At 39.6% G+C, this 22098-nt stretch overlaps 3 protein-coding genes across 3 annotated transcripts; all 3 read right to left on the bottom strand.

Annotated features, from left to right (window-relative positions):
• Positions 1–1260: 1260 nt before the first annotated feature.
• Positions 1261–2217, bottom strand: LOC120864599 (olfactory receptor 7G1-like). The gene has a single exon (XM_040241641.1). The coding sequence runs from the start codon at positions 2197–2199 to the stop codon at positions 1261–1263; it is 939 nt and encodes a 312-aa protein (XP_040097575.1). The 5' UTR covers positions 2200–2217.
• Positions 2218–7796: 5579 nt separating this feature from the next.
• LOC120864598 (olfactory receptor 7G2-like) lies at positions 7797–8744 on the bottom strand. The gene has a single exon (XM_040241640.1). The coding sequence runs from the start codon at positions 8718–8720 to the stop codon at positions 7797–7799; it is 924 nt and encodes a 307-aa protein (XP_040097574.1). The 5' UTR covers positions 8721–8744.
• Positions 8745–17864: 9120 nt separating this feature from the next.
• LOC120864016 (olfactory receptor 7G1-like) lies at positions 17865–18845 on the bottom strand. Its single transcript, XM_040240787.1, has one exon. It carries the CDS (start codon positions 18801–18803, stop codon positions 17865–17867), a length of 939 nt encoding a protein of 312 aa, XP_040096721.1. The 5' UTR covers positions 18804–18845.
• Between the last annotated feature and the right edge of the window lie 3253 nt (positions 18846–22098).

The following is a 22098-nucleotide window of genomic DNA, read 5'->3' as shown; positions in this document are numbered from 1 at the left end:
ATACATGTACAAGTCCAGAGTATTGGAAATGAGTTCATGTTTGCTGCATAAATAATATTTATTTTATTATGGGATACATCAGAAAAGCAAGCTGATAAATACAACATGAAAGAAAACAAAACTAACCTAATTGCTGAAGCAAGTGGTAAAAATATGTGAGACCAGTAAGTTTACAAATTAGAATATAAGCACATTATGGAACACAACAATACTAGTTAATTTTCCAAGGTGATTTGCATTTTTACTCCAGGGAGTACAAACCATTATGGAAAGTATAAGGACTTGTGTTCATACCCTGCCCCCATAAGAAAAAGAAACTACAGAAAGATATTCAAAAGCAATATCACATGTAAAAAGAAATATGCAGTGCATACACACATCCACACGTCTCACAGTAGGCTTGAGCCTGGGATGCAGTTCTGCTGTGGTTCAGTCACTCAGTCGTGTCTGACTCTTTGTGATCCCAAGAATGGCAGCATGCATGCCAAGCTCCTCTGTCCTGCACTGTCTCCCGAAGTTTGCTCAAATTATGTCCATTGAGTCAGTGATGCTATCTAACCATTTCATCCTCTGCCGACCCCTTCTTTTTTCCTTCAACATTTCCCAACATCCTAGCTCCAGTAAGTAAGTTCTTCCCATCAGGTGGCCAAAGTATTGGAGCTTCAACTTCAGTATCAGTCCTTCCAATGAACATTCAGGGTTTATTTCCTTTAGGATTGATTGGTTGGATCTCCTTGCAATTCAAGAGATTCTCAAGAGTCTTCTCCAACACCAGAGTTCGAAAGTATCAATTCTTTGGCATTCAGTCTTCCTTATGGTCCAATTCTCACATCTCTACATGACTACTGGAAAACCATAGTTTTCACTATATGGACCTTTGTTGGTCCCAACCATAAGATCAGGCAAACTCAAGGCTCTTATGTCCACAAATTTATTAGATTCTCTCCCTGGCATATCCAAAATTTCCACATTTCTTCTTTTGATGTTCCAACGATATCAGTATATCTGCTGCCTCCATTAGCTTCTTAAGGAATGGATGGAGGAAAACAAGGTTAGGAAACGGGACTCATTTGTGAAACATCACTGAGCCAAGCCAACAGCAAGTTGGGTTTCAACCTCAAGTTAAAATTCACTTAGCCACTATGTTATCTAGTCGTTTTAGAATAAGTTGGTGGGACAAGAGTCCAGCTTTCTGGTTCACCTGGCATTCTTGTGATGCTGGTTCCTTCTAGAAATGCCAGGACAAAGCAGAAGAGACAATCATGGGAAAGAAGGCACCCTAATGATGAGTTTCCTCAGGGCTCCTTTCATGTCCCTGTTCCTCAGGCTATAAATGAAGGGGTTCATCATTTGAGGAACAACAGTGTACATCATTGAAAGCACGGCAGTGTTTCTGGACGAGTTAATAAGAGCAGAACTAATGTACACCCCAAAACCTGTCCCATAGAATAAGGACACAACTGAGAGGTGAGAGCCACAGGTGGAAAAGGCTTTATACTTTCCACTTGCTGATGGCATTCTCAAGACAGAGGACACTATCTGACTATAAGAGAAAATGATTCCACACACAGGAATACCCCCAAATATGCTAGTTGCCAAATATATCAGGATATTGTTAATGAGGGTATCAGAACATGCAAGCTTGATGATCTGAACAACTTCACAGAAGAAGAGGGGGATTTCCAGGTCTGTGCAGAAGGTCAGCTGTAACAGCATCAGAGTGTGGAGCAGGGCATCCATAATAATAACAAACAGCGGGAGTAATATCACCAGCCCACAGAGGCGGGGGCTCATGATGACAGTATACCTCAGTGGGTAACAAATGGCCACATACCGGTCATAGGCCATTACTGCAAGGAGAGAACTTTCCAAACTAGCAAACACCAGGACAAAGCAGATCTGGGTGAGGCAGCCTGTAGAAGTGATGCTCTGATTCTGTGTTTGGATGTTCACTAGCATCTTTGGGATTGTGGTAGTGCTTAAACAGATGTCGTTAATAGACAGATTGGAGAGAAAGAAGTACATGGGGGTGTGGAGGTGGGAGTCAGAGCTGACGGCTAGGATGATGAGCAGATTTCCCAGGACTGTGATCAGATACATGGACAAGAAGAGGCTGAAAATGAAGGACCGCAGCTCTGGATCCTCTGTCACTTCCATGAGAAGAAAATCTGAAGCACGTGTTTTATTCCTCTGTTCCATACTGTTGACAAATCTGATGGAAAAGGTGGAATGACAAGACAATCAAATGTGTGTTTTCGAGACTAGAAGGAAGAGTGTCACCAGAAGCAAAAACCATCTAAAGAATAAGGGAAGCAGATTGAGAGAGGGCAATTAAAAAGATGTGCCTGGGACTTCTCTGGCAGTCCAGCGGTTGAGACTCTGCCCTTCCAATGCAGGGGGCATGGGTTCCATCCCTGTTAAGATCTCAGAGCTAAGATCTAAGATCTAAGATCTAAGAGCTAAGATCCTCCATGCTGTGTGGTGTGGCAAAAAAAAAAAAAAGCGTTTTGTGTATGTGAATTATTTTGCTTCTTTAAAAACTTTTTTCAGTTAAAAAAACCTTAAGCTGATAAGCAGCATCAACAAATGTTAATTCTGGAAAGGGTTAACAGGTGTCATTAAAAAAATTACACTATGTATATTGTTTTAGCTATTTAAAACCTGGTCATTTTATAAAGAGAAACAGGGAGAGGCTGCTTGAACATTTTATCTGGATCCCCTGAGACCTCAGAGGCAGGCAATTGAGGTAACACACAGGTATGTCCCAAACCAGCAATAGGATGATAAGGTGCAAGTGAATGTTAGAGAATTATAACAGTCAACCTGTTTTAAAAGAGACAGATTTCTACTCAGAAAGAGATGCTCCTGGTCATAGTAGAGTGAGTACAATATGAGTAAATGAGAGATGCGTTAGCATTGGTGCCAAGTGCAAAGAAACACATGAAGAAGCTGACTGACAGACAGGAGGACCGTGGGTGGCTTAGTTCTAAACCGTCTGATGTAGGTACTCTCCTCACAGCTCCCCTTGGATGAGCCTATTGCATAATACCTGACTTCACGTCCAAACATTCACTGAGAGACGTTAGGATGCCTGGCTGGCATCACAGTGGAATGATGCTTGATGTCTTCTTTGACTTGCCACATAGGAGAAGTGTCCTCGGGAATGGCAGAAGGATTGAGTGAGACCAGAGCTCCTGGGCAAGAGGGATCATGGATGGGAGTAGGCTTAGCTGTGCTGTAACTTTTCACGGAAAGGATTGTTGAATGAGGTGGTCACAGGCAGTATACTGTCTCTGTATCCCTAGAGGTTCAATTTCCAAAGCTCCTCATTAGCCAAACAATTTGATTGTTGCTGTGATCCCAGGGCAGTGCAAATCTGTAAAGGCCAAGACTCTGGAAAGGAGGAATCAAAGTAGCTGCTTTCCTGATCCTATGAGACCAGTTGTACACCCTGTAGTTTTTTCCGAGTCTGCTCACCTCCTTTTCTAATTCTTTAAATATGAGCACATCATCTTTCTCTAACTGGATTCCAGTTTTCTTTTTTGCAATATGAGCAAAGGAATCTCTACCTAATTAGTTACATCACAAAGTCTAATACCAAGTTTATATGTGAAAATATAGTTATATATGTGCATACAATTAGTATATCTTTAAATGTTATTATAAAATTGGAAACTCTCAGGAGTTTTTCTCTTTAACAGTCACTAATGTCTCTTCTGGAGAAGGCAATGGCACCCCACTCCAGTACTCTTGTCTGGAGAATCCCATGGATGGAGGAGCCTGCATGTAAGCTGCAGTCCATGGGGTCTCCAGGAGTCGGACACGACTGAGCGACTTCACTTTCACTTTTCACTTTCATGCATTGGAGAAGGAAATGGCAACCCACTCCAGTATTCTTGCCTGGAGAATCCCAGGGACAGAGGAGCCTAGTGGGCTGCCATCTATGGGGTCACAGAGTTGGACACGACTGAAGCGACTTAGCAGCAGCAATGTCTCCTCAAACTTAATTTTCACTGTGTATATTTCTATAGCAGATAATAAATTATTTCCTGACAATTGTCTCTGGTCAATACATAAAAGTCTGATACTCCTTTTTTTTTTTTTTTTTAGCTTTCACAACCATCTTTTCTAATCTTTTCACAATAGTTTCACTGTACATTTTGGTGTATTTTAGGGGAGTGTGGGTTGAAATTATATAAAGAACTCATATGAATTAAAAAGAAAAAGACAGACTTCTGGTGGTCCCATGGCTAAGACTCCAAGCTCCCAATGCAGGGGGCCTGTGTTTGATCCCTGGTCAGGGAACTGGATCCCAAATGCTGCAACTAAAGATCCCAAATGCCACAACTAAGACCAAGTGCAGCCAAATAAATAAGTAAAAATTAAAAAATAATAAAAAGATAACTCATTTGAGATATCACAAACATATATTTAAAAGAAAAAGAAATTAATATGTGGAAGAAACTCTCAACCAAATAATACAAAGAGATATATCAATTAATGAAATGATTTTTATATTAGGTTGTCAGTTTACTTGAAAGTGTATCAGTTATCAGTCAGAGCACCAAGACTTTCATCAGAAAGTCTGTATACTTGTTTCAGTCACTTAGGAGAACTCTTTGGTGCAACTCAAAGGAACATTCACACCCACTTATACTCAGTAATTTCATTGCAAGCATAAAACTTGTCTCATTTCCACCAAGAAATATATACAAGAATACTCAGGTTTATTTTTAATGTGAAAAAAAACAATTACAAACAAAATTTTCATCAGTATTGGGCAGGATGCTTACTTTGAAAAGTCACCATACATAATGTGAAAATACAAAGGATTACAAATAAATTTGTTACTGATATGCCCAACAACTTGATTAAAACTCAAAGGGCCATAATGAGAGAAGCAATCAAGATTAAAAAACTCATACATTATATTAAACTTTCAATAAGTTTGAAAAGAAGTCAATTTATAAATTGGGCAGGAACATATATTGGGGAGATAATACAATGACATTTAATTCTATTGCCAGTTTCATAGGACAAATATGATAAAATATTGGCAATTTCATAGGATTCAACCCAAAAGAATAATTTCAAAGAAAGTTAGTACAGGGTAATGGTAGTGTTTGTACTGGAAGAGGAGAGGGTGTTGTGACTATGAAACACTTCAGGTGGATTCTGTGGTAATGACATTGCTCCATTTTTAACTCTTACATATAGGTTCATATCATGTTCTTATCTATTCTTTCAAAACTACAGATAAATCTTATGCATTACTTAGCATATACTATATTTAAGAAGTTGGGGAAAGGCCTGCTATCTTCATAATTCTAAACACATTCTCCCATGTTGTTTAATATTGAAGTCAAGCATCTCAGTTTTCAGAGGTCATCAGAATTTCATAGTGCTTATTAAAAATGTTCATTCAATGTAAAAGTTTTAAAAATTCTTTCAACTTTTAAATAAAAATGGGTCATACTTTTTGAAAAAATCAAACAGAGTTATGGGTGTAAAAATGAATACAGGTTTTCCACAAGTCTCCTCTAGAGGTTCAAAGTCTGTAGTTCTTGCTGGAGGTCAGAGAAATCTTAGTTAGTACAAAGGTCTCACATGATCTGTTTCTTTTTATATTAAAAGATGATAGTCTGCTTGCAATGAGGAGACCCAGGTTCGATCCCTGGGTGGGGAAGATCCTCAAGAGAAGGAAATAGCAACCCACTCCAGTATTCTTGCCTGGAAATCCCATGCACGGAGGAGCCATAATCCATGGGGTTGCAAAGAGTTGGACACGACTGAGCAACTAACATTTTCACACTTTCGTTCATTTATTTTTGGCTGTGCTGGGTCTTCGTTGTTGCGCGTGGACTTTCTCTAGTTTCAGCGGTCGGGGGCTACCCTCTAGTTGCGGTGCACCAGCTTCTTATTGCAGTGGATTCTGTTGTTGTGGAGCGTGGGTTCTAGGGCATGGGCTCAGTAAGTGTGGTGCAGCGGCTTAGTTTCCTCTAAGCATGTGGGATTTTCCTGGGATTGAACCCATGTCTCCTACATTGTCAGGTGGATTCTTAACCGTTGGACCACCGGGGAAGTCCCTGGTGAACTATTTCTGCATTTGTTCTGTGAGGGAAGCTCTGCTCGCGTTGTCAGTCAGGGAGCTGTTTCCCAGTTGTGGTGCTGAAAATAAAACAACCCCTCAACCACCAATGAGGACAAGAACAGAAGGTTCCACAGTCAATCCTTCAGCTCTCCTTTGAGATCTCCATCGTTTCACCTGCATCCTTACAGAGATAATTCTAACGTATGGCTCTTCTTTTTTATGCTCACAGGAAAAGCAATGTCCCTGTCCTTATCAAATTCCCCCCTTTCCCCTCTCTTGTCTTTAACTCAACATCTCCATTTCAAAAGAATATAGTTCTCCATAGAATAAATTTCCTCATAAAGACACATTAAAACGCTTTGCATTGGACTTCCCTGGTGGTACAGTGCATAAGAATCCTCCTGCTGGGCTCTGTATCAACCTAGAGGGGTGGGATGGGGAGGGAGATGAGAGGGAGGTTCAAGAGGGCGGGACATGTGTATATTTATGGCTGATTCATGTTGAGGTTTGACAGAAAACAACAAAATTCTGTAAAGCAATTATCCTTCAGTTAAAAATAAATTAATTTAAAAAAGAGTCCTCTTGACAATGCAGAGGACATGGGTTCGATATCTGGTCCGGGCAGGTTCCATGTGCCATGGAGCTACTAAGCCTGTGTACCACAACTACTGAGGTCATGTATCACAACTAATGAGCCTGTGCTTTAGGGCCAGAAAGCCAAAACTACTGAGCCCATAGGCTGCAACTCCTGAAGCCTAGAGCCTGTGCTCCTCGGCAAGAGAAACCACCACAATAAGAAGTCTTGCATCACAATGAAGAGCAGCGTCCGCTGGTTGCAACCAGAGCAAGCCTGTGCAAAGCAAAGAAGACCCTGTGCAGTAAAAAATAAACAAATATAATTGAAATAGGAAAAAAAGTTTTGCATTAAGATCCCCAAGACTGCACCCAGTCCTCTATGACATCAATGATACAATTCATTTTAATGTTTTTTTTTTCAGAAGTACAGCAATATAAGATGACTGAGGAGAGAACTGAAAACTCAGACACATTCTTATAAATAGGCCAATGAGAAAGCTCAAAGCAAATAAGATGCTAGAAGATTATCAATAATTACCCTGACTACCTGAACACAACTTATTTTATTTCATTATGCAGACTAGAAAAAGCAGCTGATAAACATAACATGAAAGAAAACTAATCTTGTTGCTGAGGCAAGTGATAAAAATATGTGAGAACATTAAGTTTACAAAACTGGTGAATATAGGTAAGTATGGAACACAGTGATACTAGTTAACTATTGTGTACTTACTAGGCACCAGGCATTGTCCTAAGTAGTGCTTAATGGCAACCCACTCCAGTGTTCTTGCCTGGAGAATCCCAGAGATGGGGGTGCCTGGCGGGCTGCTGTCTATGGGGCCACACAGAGTCGGACACGACTGAAGTGATTTAGCAGCAGCAGCAGCAGCGCTTATAAGGGTGAACTTCTTATAAGCAGTCATACTTCATATAGTCAAGCTAAGGCTCTCATAGCAATCAAAACCCAAAGTTAAAATGAACTTTTCATTATGTTACATAGTTATTTTCAAAGAATTTGGTGGTGGAAGAACCAGGCAAACATTCTGGCTTGCCCAGATTTTCTATCACTTTGACTCATTCCAGAAACCCCAGGGCAAAGCAAATGAGATATCCCAGAAGAAAAGATGTCCTAGATACTGACAAGTCTCTTCAAGGCACCTTTCACATTCCTGTTTTTCAGGCTATAGATGAAGGGGTTCATCATTTGAGGGACCACAGTGTACCTCATTGAAAGCACCACAGTGTTTCTGGGAGAATTAGTAAAAGCAGAGGTAATGTACACACAAAAGGCTGTCCAATAAAATAAGGACACAATTGAGAGCTGAGACCCACAGGTGGAAAAAGCTTTATACTTTCCACTTGCTGATGCTATTCTCAACACAGAGGACACTATCTGAATATAAGAGAGAATGATTCCACACACAGGAATACCACCTAATATGCTAGACGCAAAATATATCAGGATATTGTTGATGAGGGTATCAGAGCATGAAAGCCTGATGACCTGAACAACTTCACAGAATAAGAGGAGGATTTCAAGATCTGTACAGAAGGACAGCTGCAAGAGCATCAGACTGTGGAGCAGGGCATCCACAATGCTAGTAAACAGAGAAAGAAGAATCAACAAGCAACAGAGATGAGAGTACATGATGACAGTGTACCTCAGTGCATGACAAATGGCCACATAGAGATCATAGGCCATTGCTGAAGGAATACAACTATCCAAACTTGCAAACACCAGGACAAAGCAGACCTGTGTGAGGCAGCCTGCGTAAGTGATGCTTTGATTCCATGTGTGGATGTTCATCAGCATCTTTGGGATTGTGGTTGTGCTTAAACAGATGTCAGTTAAGGATAGGTTGGAGAGGAAGGAGTACATGGGGGTGTGGAGGTGGGGGTCACAGTTGATGGCCAGGATGATGAGCAGGTTTCCCAGCACAGTGACAAGGTACATGGACAGGAACAGACTGAAGACAGGGGACTGCAGTTCTGGATCCTCTCTCACTTCCATGAGAAGAAATCCTGAAACACCCTTTTTGTTTCTGAGCTCCATGTTATTGATAAATCTGATGAAAAAGATGAAATAGAAAATGAAATATATCATCCCTAGATAAGCAGCAGGTCTATCACAAGAGGAAGAAACCACTCTGGGAAGGAGGGACTAATGGAGGGTGGTAAAAAAGGAAAGTCTTCTGATGCAAAATTTTCTGTTACTGTAAAAAGAACCTAAAGCTGATATAACAGTCAATAATCAAAATTAAACCTGGAAATGGTTAAGAGGGGACTGTTTTTTTAAACTTGTACTAGTCTATCTATGGGATTTTCGTGGTGGCTCACTGGTAAAGAACCCACCTGCAATGCAGGAGACACCAGTTCTGTCCCTGCTTTGGGAAGATCCCCTGGAGAAGGAAATGGCAACCCACTCCAGTATTCTTGCCTGGGAAATCACACGGACAGAGGAGTCTGGTGGGCTATAGTCCATGGGGTTGCAAAAGAGTTACACAACTTAGCAACTGAGCTGCTGCTGCTAAGTCTGCTGCTGCTAAGTTGCTTCAGTCATGTTTGACTCTGTGAGACCCCATAGACGGTAGACCCCATAGACGCAGCCCACCAGGCTCCACTGTCCCTGGGATTCTCCAGGCAAGAACACTGGAGTGGGTTGCCATTTCCTTCTCCAACGCATGAAAGTGAAAAGTGAAAGTGAAGTTGCTTAGTCGTGTCTGACTCTTTACGACCCCATGGACTGCAGCCTACCAGGCTCCTCTGCCCATGGAATTTTCCAGGCAAGAGTACTGGAGTGGGGTGCCATTGCCTTCTCCAAGCAAATGAGCAACAACATTCTATTGATATCTATGCTGCTCTGATTATTTAAAACATTTGGTAATTTTATAAGAAGAAACAGACTAGGCAGTCTGAATCCCCAGTGACCTCAAACAACAGAGATAATTCCTAGGTGTGTCAAGGACCAGGAATGGATGATAAGGTGAAATTTATCAACTTTTTTGCACACTTCCCATGTTCAAGAAACACAGAGAAATGTCAGACAATTCTTCAAAATCATCCTGATTGAGAATGGGCAACTTTCTACTCAGGAAGATATGGTCCTTGTCATAGCAGAGAGTCAGTAAAATATGAATAAATGAAAGGTTTTTGAGTACTCATGCAAAGTACAAGGAAATATTGAAGAAGATGACAGACAGTTCGGCAGGAGACCCATGGATGACTTAGTTGTGATCATCTAATATATGTACGCTCTTCACAGCTTCTCCTGGATGAACCTATTGCAAAATACTTGCTATAATTTCCAAACATTGACAGAGGGAGGTTAGATTACCTGGCTGACATCACAGTGGAATGATGCTTCACGTGTCTGGTACAGAAGAGCTGTCCTTAGAAAGAACAGAAGGTCTGAGTGAGTCACCTGCTCCTGGACAGGAGGGATCTGTTATGAGTAGTCTCAGGTGTGCTGTTTCTTTTCTGAGAAAGAACTGTCGATTGGGATGGTCACAGGCAGATTGCAGTCTGGAACTCCGGAGATTCAATTTCCAAAGCTCCTCATTAACCAGTCAATTTATTGTCATTGTGATCCCAGGACAGTGCAAACCTGTAGGTCAAGACTCTGCACTGGGACTTCCCTGGTGATACGGTGGATAATCTGTCTGCCAACGCAATAGATCTCTGACCTGGTACAGTCCCACGTGCCGCTGAGCAACTAAGTCCATGCACTATAACTACTGAGCCTGTGCTCTAGAGCCCATGAGCCACAAGTACTGAAGCCCATGAGCCTAGAAACTGTCTGCAGCAAGAGAAGCCACCGCAATGAGAAGCCTGTGCGCTGCAACAAAGAAGAGCTCCTGCTCGCCACAACTAGAGAAAGACTGTGTGCAGCTATGAAGACACCGTGAAATCCTAAGCAAACAAACAAGTAAATAAAAAGACTCTACACTGGAGAAATTCAGGCTAAGTACAGACTACCCACTTTTCAACATCTGTACCTGCTCATGTCCATTCCTTAATTTTTCATAGACTCATAAGCAGTTAAAAAGTCATGGTAAAACTATAGTGGGCAAGTATAATCTGAGTACATTTATTTATATTTATCCATTATCTAATAGGTGGAGGTGGTACTCCACATTAATATTGATTAAACTATTTTTCATCTTTAAGGAATTCAATATTTTCATATATCTATGGATTTATCACTGCTACAATATGGCCTATGCTATCCTACCATTTTCTTGATATATTAAAACTAAGAAGAGAAAAGATGGCATTGGTAATGTCATCCCTTACCTTCTTAACATCATTTGCTCCAAACACATTAAATAACAGAAAAATACAAATGATATAAAGATTTAAAATTTTAGCTGCCAAGGGCCCAGGTGGAAATTTGCTATTGATACAATATTGCTTCTGTTTTTACGTTTTTGTTTTTTTGACTGCAAGCCATGGGGGGGAAATCTTTGCTCCCCGACCAGGGATCTTACCACAGGAAACAAATCCTTATCTTCTCCATAGACCTCATGGTCTCCATCTCTCATGGAGATCCAACATGCCTATGGCCAAAAAAAGCCAAAACATAAAACAGAAGCAATACTGTAACAAATTCAATAAAGACTTAAAAAATAATGATTCTTTAAAATTTTCAAATTAAGAGTCTAAGAGATATTTCCATAACTTTGGACATGAGTTTGAGCAAGCTCTGGCAGTTGGTGGTGGACAGGGAAGCCTGGAGTGCTGCAGTCCATGGGGTTGTAAAGTCAGACATGAGACTAGCAGCAAGCCTCTGCCAGAATGTATGCTTGACTGCATGTACCCTCTTCTCTAAAATCATATGTAACACTGACCTTCCCCTCTACCTCTTTGGAGCAGTTTCTCAGCTATCTGAAATGCTGCCTTTGGGGCTATACTTCTCATTTTGTCCCAAATAAAACTTAACTCACACATACACCCAAAAAGAGCCAGACAGGACTGAGTGACTGAACTGAACTGAGCTTGTTCATGAAAGTGGAAGTGGCTCAGTTGTGTCTGGCTCTTTGCGACCCCCTGTACTGTACAGTCTGTGGAATTCTCCAGGCCAGGATACTGGAATGGGTAGCTGTTTCCTTCTCCAGGGGATCTTCTCAACCCAGGGATCGAACACAGGTCTCCCATATTGCAGGCAGATTCTTTTGCAGCTTTACCAGCTATACCAGCTTTACCATCAGGGAAGCCCAAGAATACTGGAGTGGATAGCCTGTCCATTCTCCAGTGGATTTTTCCAACCCTTTACCAGCTGAGCATTCATAGTCACACAATTTATAATAATCAGGAGGTGGGAGTGACCCAATGTATGAATGGATAAACAAAATATGCCATATACAGACAGTGGAAAATTATTCAGTCTTGGAAAGGGAAGAAATTTTGCCATATGCAACAATATGGATGAGAATTGAGAACATTAGGCTAAGTGGAACAAGTCAGTCACAAAAAGACAGATTTCATTTATATGAAGCATCTGAAGTATTGAAATTCATAGAAGTAGAAAATAGGACAGTAGTTATCTAGGTCTGTGAAGAGGCAGAAAAGGAGAATTCTTCTTTTAAGAGTACAGAGTTTCTGATTTGCAAGACTAAAATGTTCTTATGCTTAACACTACTAAACTGTAAGAAATGGTTCAGGTGGTAAATTTTATGTTATGTGTATTTAAACACAACAAAAAAGAAAAAATAGTGTACATAGATCAATAAAGCAAATATCACAAAAAGTTAACTGTTCAATGTAAGTGATGGGCAAATGGGTGTTCATTATATCATTTTTTCAATTTTCTGTATGTTTGAAAAACTTCACAGTAAGAAATTGAAAAAGACAGACTTCCCTTATGGTTCAGTAGTTATGGGTTCGATCCCTGGTTGGGAAGCTAAGATTCTACATTCTTCACTGCCAAAAAACCAAAACATTAAAAAAAGAGAAGCAATATTGTACCAAATCCAATAAAGACTTTTAAAAAATAGTTTTCAAAAAGACATTTATTGTATCATTCCATTTATATGCAATAGCTAGAGTAGAAACACTTATAGAAACAGAAATTAGACTACAGTTTGCCAGGGACTGAGGTCGGGGGAGAGTTTGAGGTGATGAAAAACACGTGGGAACAAATCTTGGTGCTGACAGCATAACGTGGTGAATGCAATTATGCCACAAAACTGCACACTTAACAATCATTAAGATTGGAAATTTTATGTTATATATTTTACTAAAATTTTAAAAATAGACTGAGCGTGTGATAGGTATTTTCAATTCCTTTTATAGAATTTCAGTATCAATTTTCCCAATTTCAAAGTAGTAGATTAAATATTCTGACCTCATAATGGACCACTCATTGAGATTCTGGTCCTTGATTACCAGTGTTTTTACACTGCATCATAAGTTATCAGAGAAGCACTCAAGTTATGACACAATGTACCTTGTGATTGTAATCAACCGAGTCCGAGGCTTCTCTGTTACCACAATAAATTTATTTTTAGTAGTCTAGTGAGCTAGAATAATTAAAATGTTTTATATTGGCTCAGGGGTAAATAGAAGACCTATTGACCAGAAGAGAGAATCCATAAAGAAATCTATACATAAGTGGGCAATTTATACAGGTACATAAAAATGAGTTTGGATCCTGGTTAACATCAAAGGGAAAACTAAATTAATATTTCAAATGTAAAAGCCAATACTGGGAATTCTTCAGACTGAAGTACTATTGTTTTCATTCGAACCCCAGTCTCCTGCATTGCAGGTGGATTCTTTACCAGCTGAGCCACCAGGGAAGCCCAAGAATACTGGGCAGGATCTTACTGACCCATGAATCGAACAGGGGTCTCCTGCATTGCAGGCAGATTCTTTACCAGCTGTTGTTTTCATAAATAAGACCGGTTAAGTAATACCATTATGTAAAGTATTAACAGCTATTAACTATGTAACTAAAATGAAGCACTTGTGTTCATACAAAACAAAACTGTACAGGATATCCAAAAAGAAGTCATACACTTAAGAAATAATTTTACAGTGGATATGGTTTTTGTTGTTCAGCTGCTAAGTTGTGTTCGACCCTTTGCGACCCCAAGGACTGCAGCACGCCAGGCTCCTCAGTCTTCCACTATTCCCTGGAGTTTGCCCAAATTCATGTCCATTGAGTTGGTGATGCTAACAGTCTCATCCTCTGCCTCACTTTTCTCCTTTTGCTTTCAATCTTTACCAGCATCAGGGGTCTTTTCCAGTGAGTTGGCTCTTCGCATCAGGTGGGCAAAGCATTGGAGCTTCAGCTTTAGCATCAGTCCTTCCAATGAATAGTCAGGGTTGATTTTGTATGTGAAGTGAAGTCTTTCAGTCATGTCCGACTGTTTGCGATCCCATGGATTGTAGCCTGCCAGGCTTCTCTGTCCATGGGATTTTCCAGGCAAGAGTACTGGAGTGGGTTGCCATTTAACTAACACTAATACCTTGATTATGTTAAAAAAAAAGCTCATGTGAATTAATGAGAAAATTATGAACAATTCAGTAGGTCTATCACAATTAGATATTTGAAAGAAAATAAATGCATCAAAAGCCTCTCAGTTATGTAATAATAAGAGGTATGTCTGTTGATGAAATAATTTTTACATTGTTACTATAAATGAAAAGGTGTTGATGACTATATGGATCCCCTCATGCTACCATGAGAAATAGAAAAGAATACTCAGATTTACTCATAACAGCGTAAAATTAGCCACAAAATTTCCATCAATATAATAAAAAATATCCATTTTGAAGTCTCCAAACACAGTGTAAATATATAAAATATTGCAAATTAATTATTTACTGATACAGTCTAAGATAAAAATGAAATCTCCCAAGTGCAGTAATGAGAAAAAATCAAGATAAAAGATTAAAACATAACAATTAAATTTGAATGAGTCATTAAGTTATAAATTGCAAAGGAATACATACAGAGGTGATAAGACAGTGATAGTTCATCCTATTGTCAGTTTTATGGTGCAAACATGATCAGATAATGGCACATTCATAGGAGTCAACCTAACAGAAGATCAAATGAAAGAAAAAGAATTAAAAAGTCAAGATTTTGTTTGTCACTGGGAGGGGAGGGTGTGCTGTAGGAGGGAGAAAAATTGCATTCTGTAATTAAGGGATTGTTTTATTTATGTAACTTCAGGATAGGGTAGGTACACGCATGGCTATTATGTTACCATTCTCGCAGAACTGCACATAGACTTTAAGCTCCACTTTGCATATGCTACTTTAATGAGTAAAACTGAGGAAAGATCCTTCCATATTCCTAATTCTAAATGTAATGATAATATATTTCCCCATGTCCTTGTACGAAAGTTCTGCATCTCAAGTCATCATAGTCTCACAAAGTGTTTATTAAAAATTCTCTCATCCTTCATATGCCCCATTCCCCTGATGCTCAAAATCCACAGTTCTTGCTAAAGATCAAGGAACTAAGGTATGAACTAAGTCTGAACTAAGGTCTGCTGCTAAGTCGCTTCAGTCGTGTCTGACTCTGTGTGAGCTCATAGACGGCAGCCCACCAGGCTCCCCCATCCCTGGGATTCTCTAGGCAAGAATACTGTGGTGGGTTGCCATTTCCTTTCCAATGAATGAAAGTGAAAAGTCAAAGTGAAGTCGCTCAGTCGCCATTTCCTCTAAGGTTATTCAAATCTGCAGCTCTTCTGCTTCCCTTGTGGCTCAGGCGGTAAAGCGGCTGCCTATAATGAGGGAGACCCGGGTTCGATCCCTGGGAAGTTCCCCTGGAGAAGGAAATGGCAACCCACTCCAGTATTCTTTCCTGGAAAATCCCATGGATGGAGGAGCCCGGTAGGCTACAGTCCACGGGGTCACAAAGAGTCGGACACGACTGAGCCACTTCACTTGACTTTACTCCTGTGGACCTCAATGAAGTCTGGAGTTGACAAGAGTGCCAAGCAGGGAGCTGTTCCCCAGATGTGGTGCTGAAAGTAAAACTACTCCTCTGGCTTCCCCACTGGCTCAACGGGTAAAGATATCTGCCTGCAGTGCAGAAGACTGAGGAAACACAGGCTTGATTCCTGGGTCGGGAAGATTCCCCTGGAGGAGGAATGGCAACCCACTCCAGTATTCTTGCCTGAAAAATCCCAAGGACAGAGGAGACTAGTGCACTACAATGGGAAGTGTTACAAAGAGTTAGACGCAACTAAGCACAATCTACAGTGAACACAATCTTCACCTTTTAAAAGTTCTTCACCACTGCCTGGACTCTCCCTTGATAGTTCCACTGTTTCTGTCCCCTCACCCACATGTGGTTCTGACTGATGGCCTCAAATTTTTGTCCTTCTGGGAAGGTGATCTCACTAACCTTTTCTATTTCCCTTTTCTCCTCTCTTGTCTTACTCTCAACATCTCTTTGCCAAAGGAAAGTAGTTCTTCATAGAGTAACTTTCCCCATAGAGACACATGAAAAAGTTTTCCATGAGAGCCCTAAGACTAAACCCAATACACTAAGACATCCATGACACAGTTAAATTTATTCAGTGATGTTCCTCTGTGTCGACTCTACCAGAATGTGTAAGAAACACAGCAATAACTCAAACAGGGGCTATGTAACAATTTAGAGGTGTGGGATGGGGAGGGAGATGGGAGGGAGATTTGGGAGGGAGGGGACATATGTAAACCTATGACTGATTCTTATTGATGTTTGACAGAAAACAACAAAATTCTGTAAAACAATTATCCTTCAATTTAAAAAATTAATAAATTAAAATTAAAAAACTAAAAATAAAAAGATGACTAAAAGAGAAGTGAAAACAGATACATTCTTAGGAATAAGCCAATGAAAAAGTTTCAAAGCAAATAAGATGCCAGATGAAGATTAAAAACATTTTCCCTGCCTACAAAACAATGATTTATTTTATTATATTGCTCAAATATTTTATCAGGGAAAACCTGATAAATATAAGAATAAAAGAAAACAAATCAAAGACTTCCCTGGAAGCCCAGTGGTTAAGAATTATGCAGGTGATGGAGATTCAATACTTGCTTAGGGGGATAAGATCCCAAATGCATCGTGGCCAAAAAAACCAAAATATAAAACAGAAGCAATATTGTAATGGATTCAGTAAAGACTTTAAAAGTGGTCCACAATAAAAAGTAAAAATTTTTAAAAATCAAATTGCTGAAGCAATGGAAAAAATATGACTCAAGGGTATAGGAAACTTATGAAACACAATAACACTGATTAAATTTTATTGCGGCATCATCCTAAGTGTTTATTGTTCTTATAGAGATTAACTGTCCAGCAGTAATTAGACTACAAATGACAAGCATAAGGCCCAAGAACAATCAATTTCCAATCTCAGGAATTGGATTAAGTAGGTGGCATATGATCCATTTCTCAGTAATAAGTTTGAAGGTAATATCTTATGGGTGAAGCCATGGAAATATCTATTATAAATAGAACTTCCATTAACAACAGACTCATTGAAGGACAGTCAGTTTTATTTGTCTCTGGTAATCATGTCTACATATACCTGCATCTATTTCAGCCATCTGAGTCCATGAGGGGAATCAGCTTAATATGAAGCCTCTTCATGGAGGAATGAATGAACCTCTAATTTCCTGCTCCTGCACATTTCCTGCCTCTGAAATCCTTGTGATGAAAGATAATTATCTTTATTGTTTGAGCATATTAGGATTTCTTTCTTTTATTAGAAAGAAAATTCTCCTCACTGATCAATTTCAAATATTCCACAATCATTTCAAACTGCTGAGACAATCTAATCACAAAATTTTATGGATAATGAAGTAGTGTTATGGATGCTAATGTTGCCTAACATATGTCCAATTTACCAGTGACTGGTCTTAAAGATTCCTGAACTGAGGTGTGAAAGATCAATCACAATGTCTTGTAAATATGCTTTACTCTGGGGTACAATTTACATGGTGTCATCCAAGGAATCAGGCAGAATCTATTTCTGCATGACCACAGACTTGCTTAAATTCTTTTTTTTTTTTTTTTGACTTGTTTAAATTCTTTCATTGACCTACCCACCTTTTCCCACTTCCCTCGTGCTGGGAACATTCCCCACAAAATTACTATATCATGAACCTCTGCCTCAGATTGGCTGTAACCAAAGCCTTATATTAGAGAATGGAAAGTTTATGTCAAACATCAGAGAGCTAGAAAATGACACAATCATAGAATAGAAGGTACTCTACTGAAGAGTTTCATCAAAGCTCCCTTCATGTCTTTGTTCCTCAGGCTGTAGATGAAGGGGTTCATCGTGGGAGTGACCACGGTGTACATCAATGAAGCCACTGCAGTCTTCCTGGAAAAGTCAGGAATTGCAGAACAAATGTACACTCCAAAACCTGTCCCATAGAATAAGGACACAACTGAGAGGTGAGACCCACAGGTAGAAAAAGTTTTATACTTTCCACCCGCTGATGACTTTCTCAAAATAGAGGAGACTATTTGAGTATAAGAGAAAATGATTCCAAGAACAGGAATGCCACCTAATAGGCTAATAGCAAAATAAAGAAGAGTATTATTAATGAGAGTATCAGAGCAGGCAAGCTTGATGACCTGAACAACTTCACAGAAGAAGAGGGAGATTTCCAGCTCCTTGCAGAAGGATAGTGGCAACACCATCAGAGTGTGGAGCAGGGCATTCCCAATGCTAATGAACAAGGAGAGTAGAGTCAGCATAACACAGAGGTGGGGGTTCATGATGACTGTGTACCTCAGTGGGTGACAAATAGCCACATAGCGGTCATAGGCCATTGCTCCAAGGAGAAAACTTTCCCAACAAACCAAAATCAGGACAAAGCAGATCTGAGTGAGGCAACCCGTGTAAGTGATGCTTTGACTCTGTGCTTGCATGTTCACCAGGATCTTTGGGATCATGGTTGTGCTTAAACCAATGTCTGTAAAGGACAGATGGGAGAGAAAGAAGTACATGGGGGTGTGGAGGTGGGAGTCAGAGATGACAGCCAGGATGATGAGCAGATTTCCCAGGACAGTGACCAGGTACATGGACAGGAACAGGTTGAAGAAGATGGTCTTCAGTTTTTCATTCTCTGTCAGTCTCATGAGAAGAAATTCAGAAACAGCTGTGTGGTTTCTGGGTTCCATGATGTTGATGAATCTGATGAATAAGATGTAGTAACAAGACAATAAAATGTGTCATCACTAGGGGAGCGGCAGTAGTGTCACAGGAATCATAAACCATCTTGGGAATGGAAAGAGACTAAAGGAGTGGGGAGGGAAAGGAAAGCCTTCTGCATGCATATTTATGTGTTATGTTAAAAAAATCCTAAAGGAAATCAATCCTGAATATTCACTGGAAGGACTGATGCTGAAGCTCCAGTGCTTCGGCCACGTGATGCAAAGAGCTGACTCATCGGAAAAGAACCCGATGCTGGGAAAGATCGAAGGCTAAAGGAGAAGAGGGTGGCAGAGGATGAGATGGTTACATAGCATCACTGACTCAGTGGACATGAATTTGAGCAAACTTCAGGAGATAGTGGAGGACAGAGGAAGCTGTCATGATGCAGTCCATGGGGCTGCAGAGTTAGACATGACTAAGTGATTGAGTAACAATAAAAATATCCAAAGCTGATGACAGCAGAGCATAAACAGTTCTAGAAAAGGTTACCTACTCCTTGGTTGGTTTTTAAAAATATTGATTGGTATTCATAAATCAGAGATGCTTGATTATTGGTGCAAAATAAAAAAGAAGTATGAAGATGACATAAGTTATGAAAAGTGATGTGGTTCTAATCATCTGGGGTGGAAAGTGGAAAGTGGAAATTGGAATCACTCAGTCGTGTTCGACTCTTTGCGAACCCATGAACTGTAGCCTACCAGGCTTCTCTGTCCATTGGATTTTCCAGGCAATAGTACTGGAGTGGGCTGCCATTTCCTTCTCCAGGGGATCTTCCCTTCCCAGGGATCGAACCTGGGTCTCCAGCATTGTAGACAAACACTTTACCATCTGAGCCACCAGGGAAATCTGGGGTATGTACTCTTTTTATAGCCTTTTCAGGATAAACTTGTACCCAAACACCTGTCCTCATTTCCAAACATTCACTAAGGATCATTAGGTTACCTGGCTGGCATCGCAGTGGAATGAAGTCTGACATCTGTGATACACCAAACCAAAGATCTGTCCTTAGGAAGAAAAGGATCTGAGTGACTCACCAGCTCCTGGGCAGGAAGGGTCATCTATGGTAGGAGTCTGTGTTCTGCTTATATCCAAGGAAAGGACTGTGGATAGAAGTGGTAGCAGATAGATTGCAGTCTTGAACCCTAGAGATTCAATTTCCAAAGCTCCTTATTAACCAAGCATTTAATGTTGCTGTGATCCCATGAGAGTGCAAATACTTAAGAAGATTCTACATGGGAAAATTCAGGATGACTGCTTTCCTGACTCTGTGAGGCCAACTGTACACTGTCTACTTTTCTGCTCATGTCCATTTCTAAGTTTTTCATAGAATTGTAAGAGGTTACAGGATCAAGGCAAAACACTAGTATGCAAGCATACTCTCAGTTCATTTAGTTAGATTTTACCCATTATCTAATAAGTGGGGTTGGTATCCCATATTAATATTAATTAACTATCTTTCATCTTTAAAGAATTCAATATTTTCATGTGGTTGTGAACCTGCCTGCCAATTCAGGCGATATAGGAGATGTGGGTTCAGTCCCTGGGTCATAAAGATCCCCTGGCGGAGGGCATGGCAACCCACTCCAGTGTTCTTGCTTGGGGAATCCCATGGACAGAGGAGCCTGCAAACTACAGTCCATAGGGTCGATAAGAATCAGACACGAGTGAAGCAACTTAACATGCACACATCAATTTATTTCCTCTATTGTTCATTGCTCCTGTATGAAATGTGTTAACCTACAATTTTCTGGATATAGTAAAACCAACAGGAAACAAGATACTGTTGTAACTTCATCCCTTACTACTTTAACCTCACGTCCTTCAAACACATAAAATAACAGAAAAACCAAAGAGGTATAAAATTTGTAGAAACTAAAGAAGAAGTGGAGATTTGTTATTGAGAAATGAAAGTGAACATAAGAGTTATGGACACTGTTTGAAACCATGGCTGTGAGCTTAGAGCAACAGAAAGTTTCAAAAGAAGCCTCCCAGACAGAACTGAACCAAGCTATGTGATGGCTTAGTGGCTAGATTATTGATACCAAAAAATAGACAGGAACACAAACATATCACTAAATGAAAACATCACACCAAAAGGGAAGAAACTTAGAGAATATGAAAAGAATAGAGAACTACAAAAACAACCAGAAAGCAAGTAACAAAATGGCAATAAGTACATACATATCAAAGGGGTTCCCAAGCAGCTTAGGACCATCCCCTGGAGAAGGAATGGCAACCCACTCCAGTATTCTTGCCTGGGAAATCCCCTGAATGGAGGAGCCTGACAGGCTATCATCCATGGGGTTATAAAAGACTCAGACATGACTTAGCTACTAAACAACAGCAACATACCTATCAATAGCTTTAAATGCCAATGAACTAAATACACCAATCAAAAGACATAGGGTGGCTTACTGGATAACATAACAAGACCCACCTACATGTTGCTTACAAGAGACTCACTTCAGAGCTAAAGAACACAGACTGAAAGTGAGGAAATGGAAAAGATATTCATAAAAATAGAATTGAAAAAGAAAGCTAGTATAGCAATATTCATATCAGACAAAGTGGACTAAAGTAAGTCTAAAAAAAGATAAATACGGATATTATAAAGATTAAAAAATCAATAAAGAAGAGGATATAATACTCATTAACATATATGCACCTAATAATTAAGAATCTAAATATATAAAGCAAACAATAACAGATAAAGGGAGAATTTTACAATAAAATAATAATAGTAGATGACTTTAACACTTCACATACATCAGTGGACAGATTATCCACACAGAAAAATCAATTAGGAAATAGTGGTCTTAAATGACACATTAGACTAGTGGCAATCAATATGTATCTATAAGATATTCTATCCAAAAACAACAGAATACACATTCTTTAAAAATTTTTTTTTATTTTATATTGGGATATAGTTGTTTTACAATGTGTTAGCTTCAGGCATATTGCAAACTGATTTATTTATACATATACATATATATCCATTCTTTATCAGATCTTTTCCCATACAAGTTATTACAGAATACTGAGTGGAGTTCCCTGTGCTATATAGTGGGTCTATATTGTTTGTCTATTTTATACATAGTGATATAACACACATTCTTTTCAAGGGCACATAGAACATTCTCCAGGATATATCACCAGCCAGGTCACAAAACATGTCTCAACAAATTTAATAAGGTAGAAACTATACCAAGCATCTTTTCCAACCATGTTTGAAACTAGATATCAATTATGGGAATAAAA

This window comes from Oryx dammah, unplaced genomic scaffold (assembly GCF_014754425.2).
Source record: "Oryx dammah isolate SB20612 unplaced genomic scaffold, SCBI_Odam_1.1 HiC_scaffold_5, whole genome shotgun sequence".
NCBI classification, from domain to species: domain Eukaryota; kingdom Metazoa; phylum Chordata; class Mammalia; order Artiodactyla; family Bovidae; genus Oryx; species Oryx dammah.
This window is presented reverse-complemented; position numbering and strand designations above follow the sequence as displayed.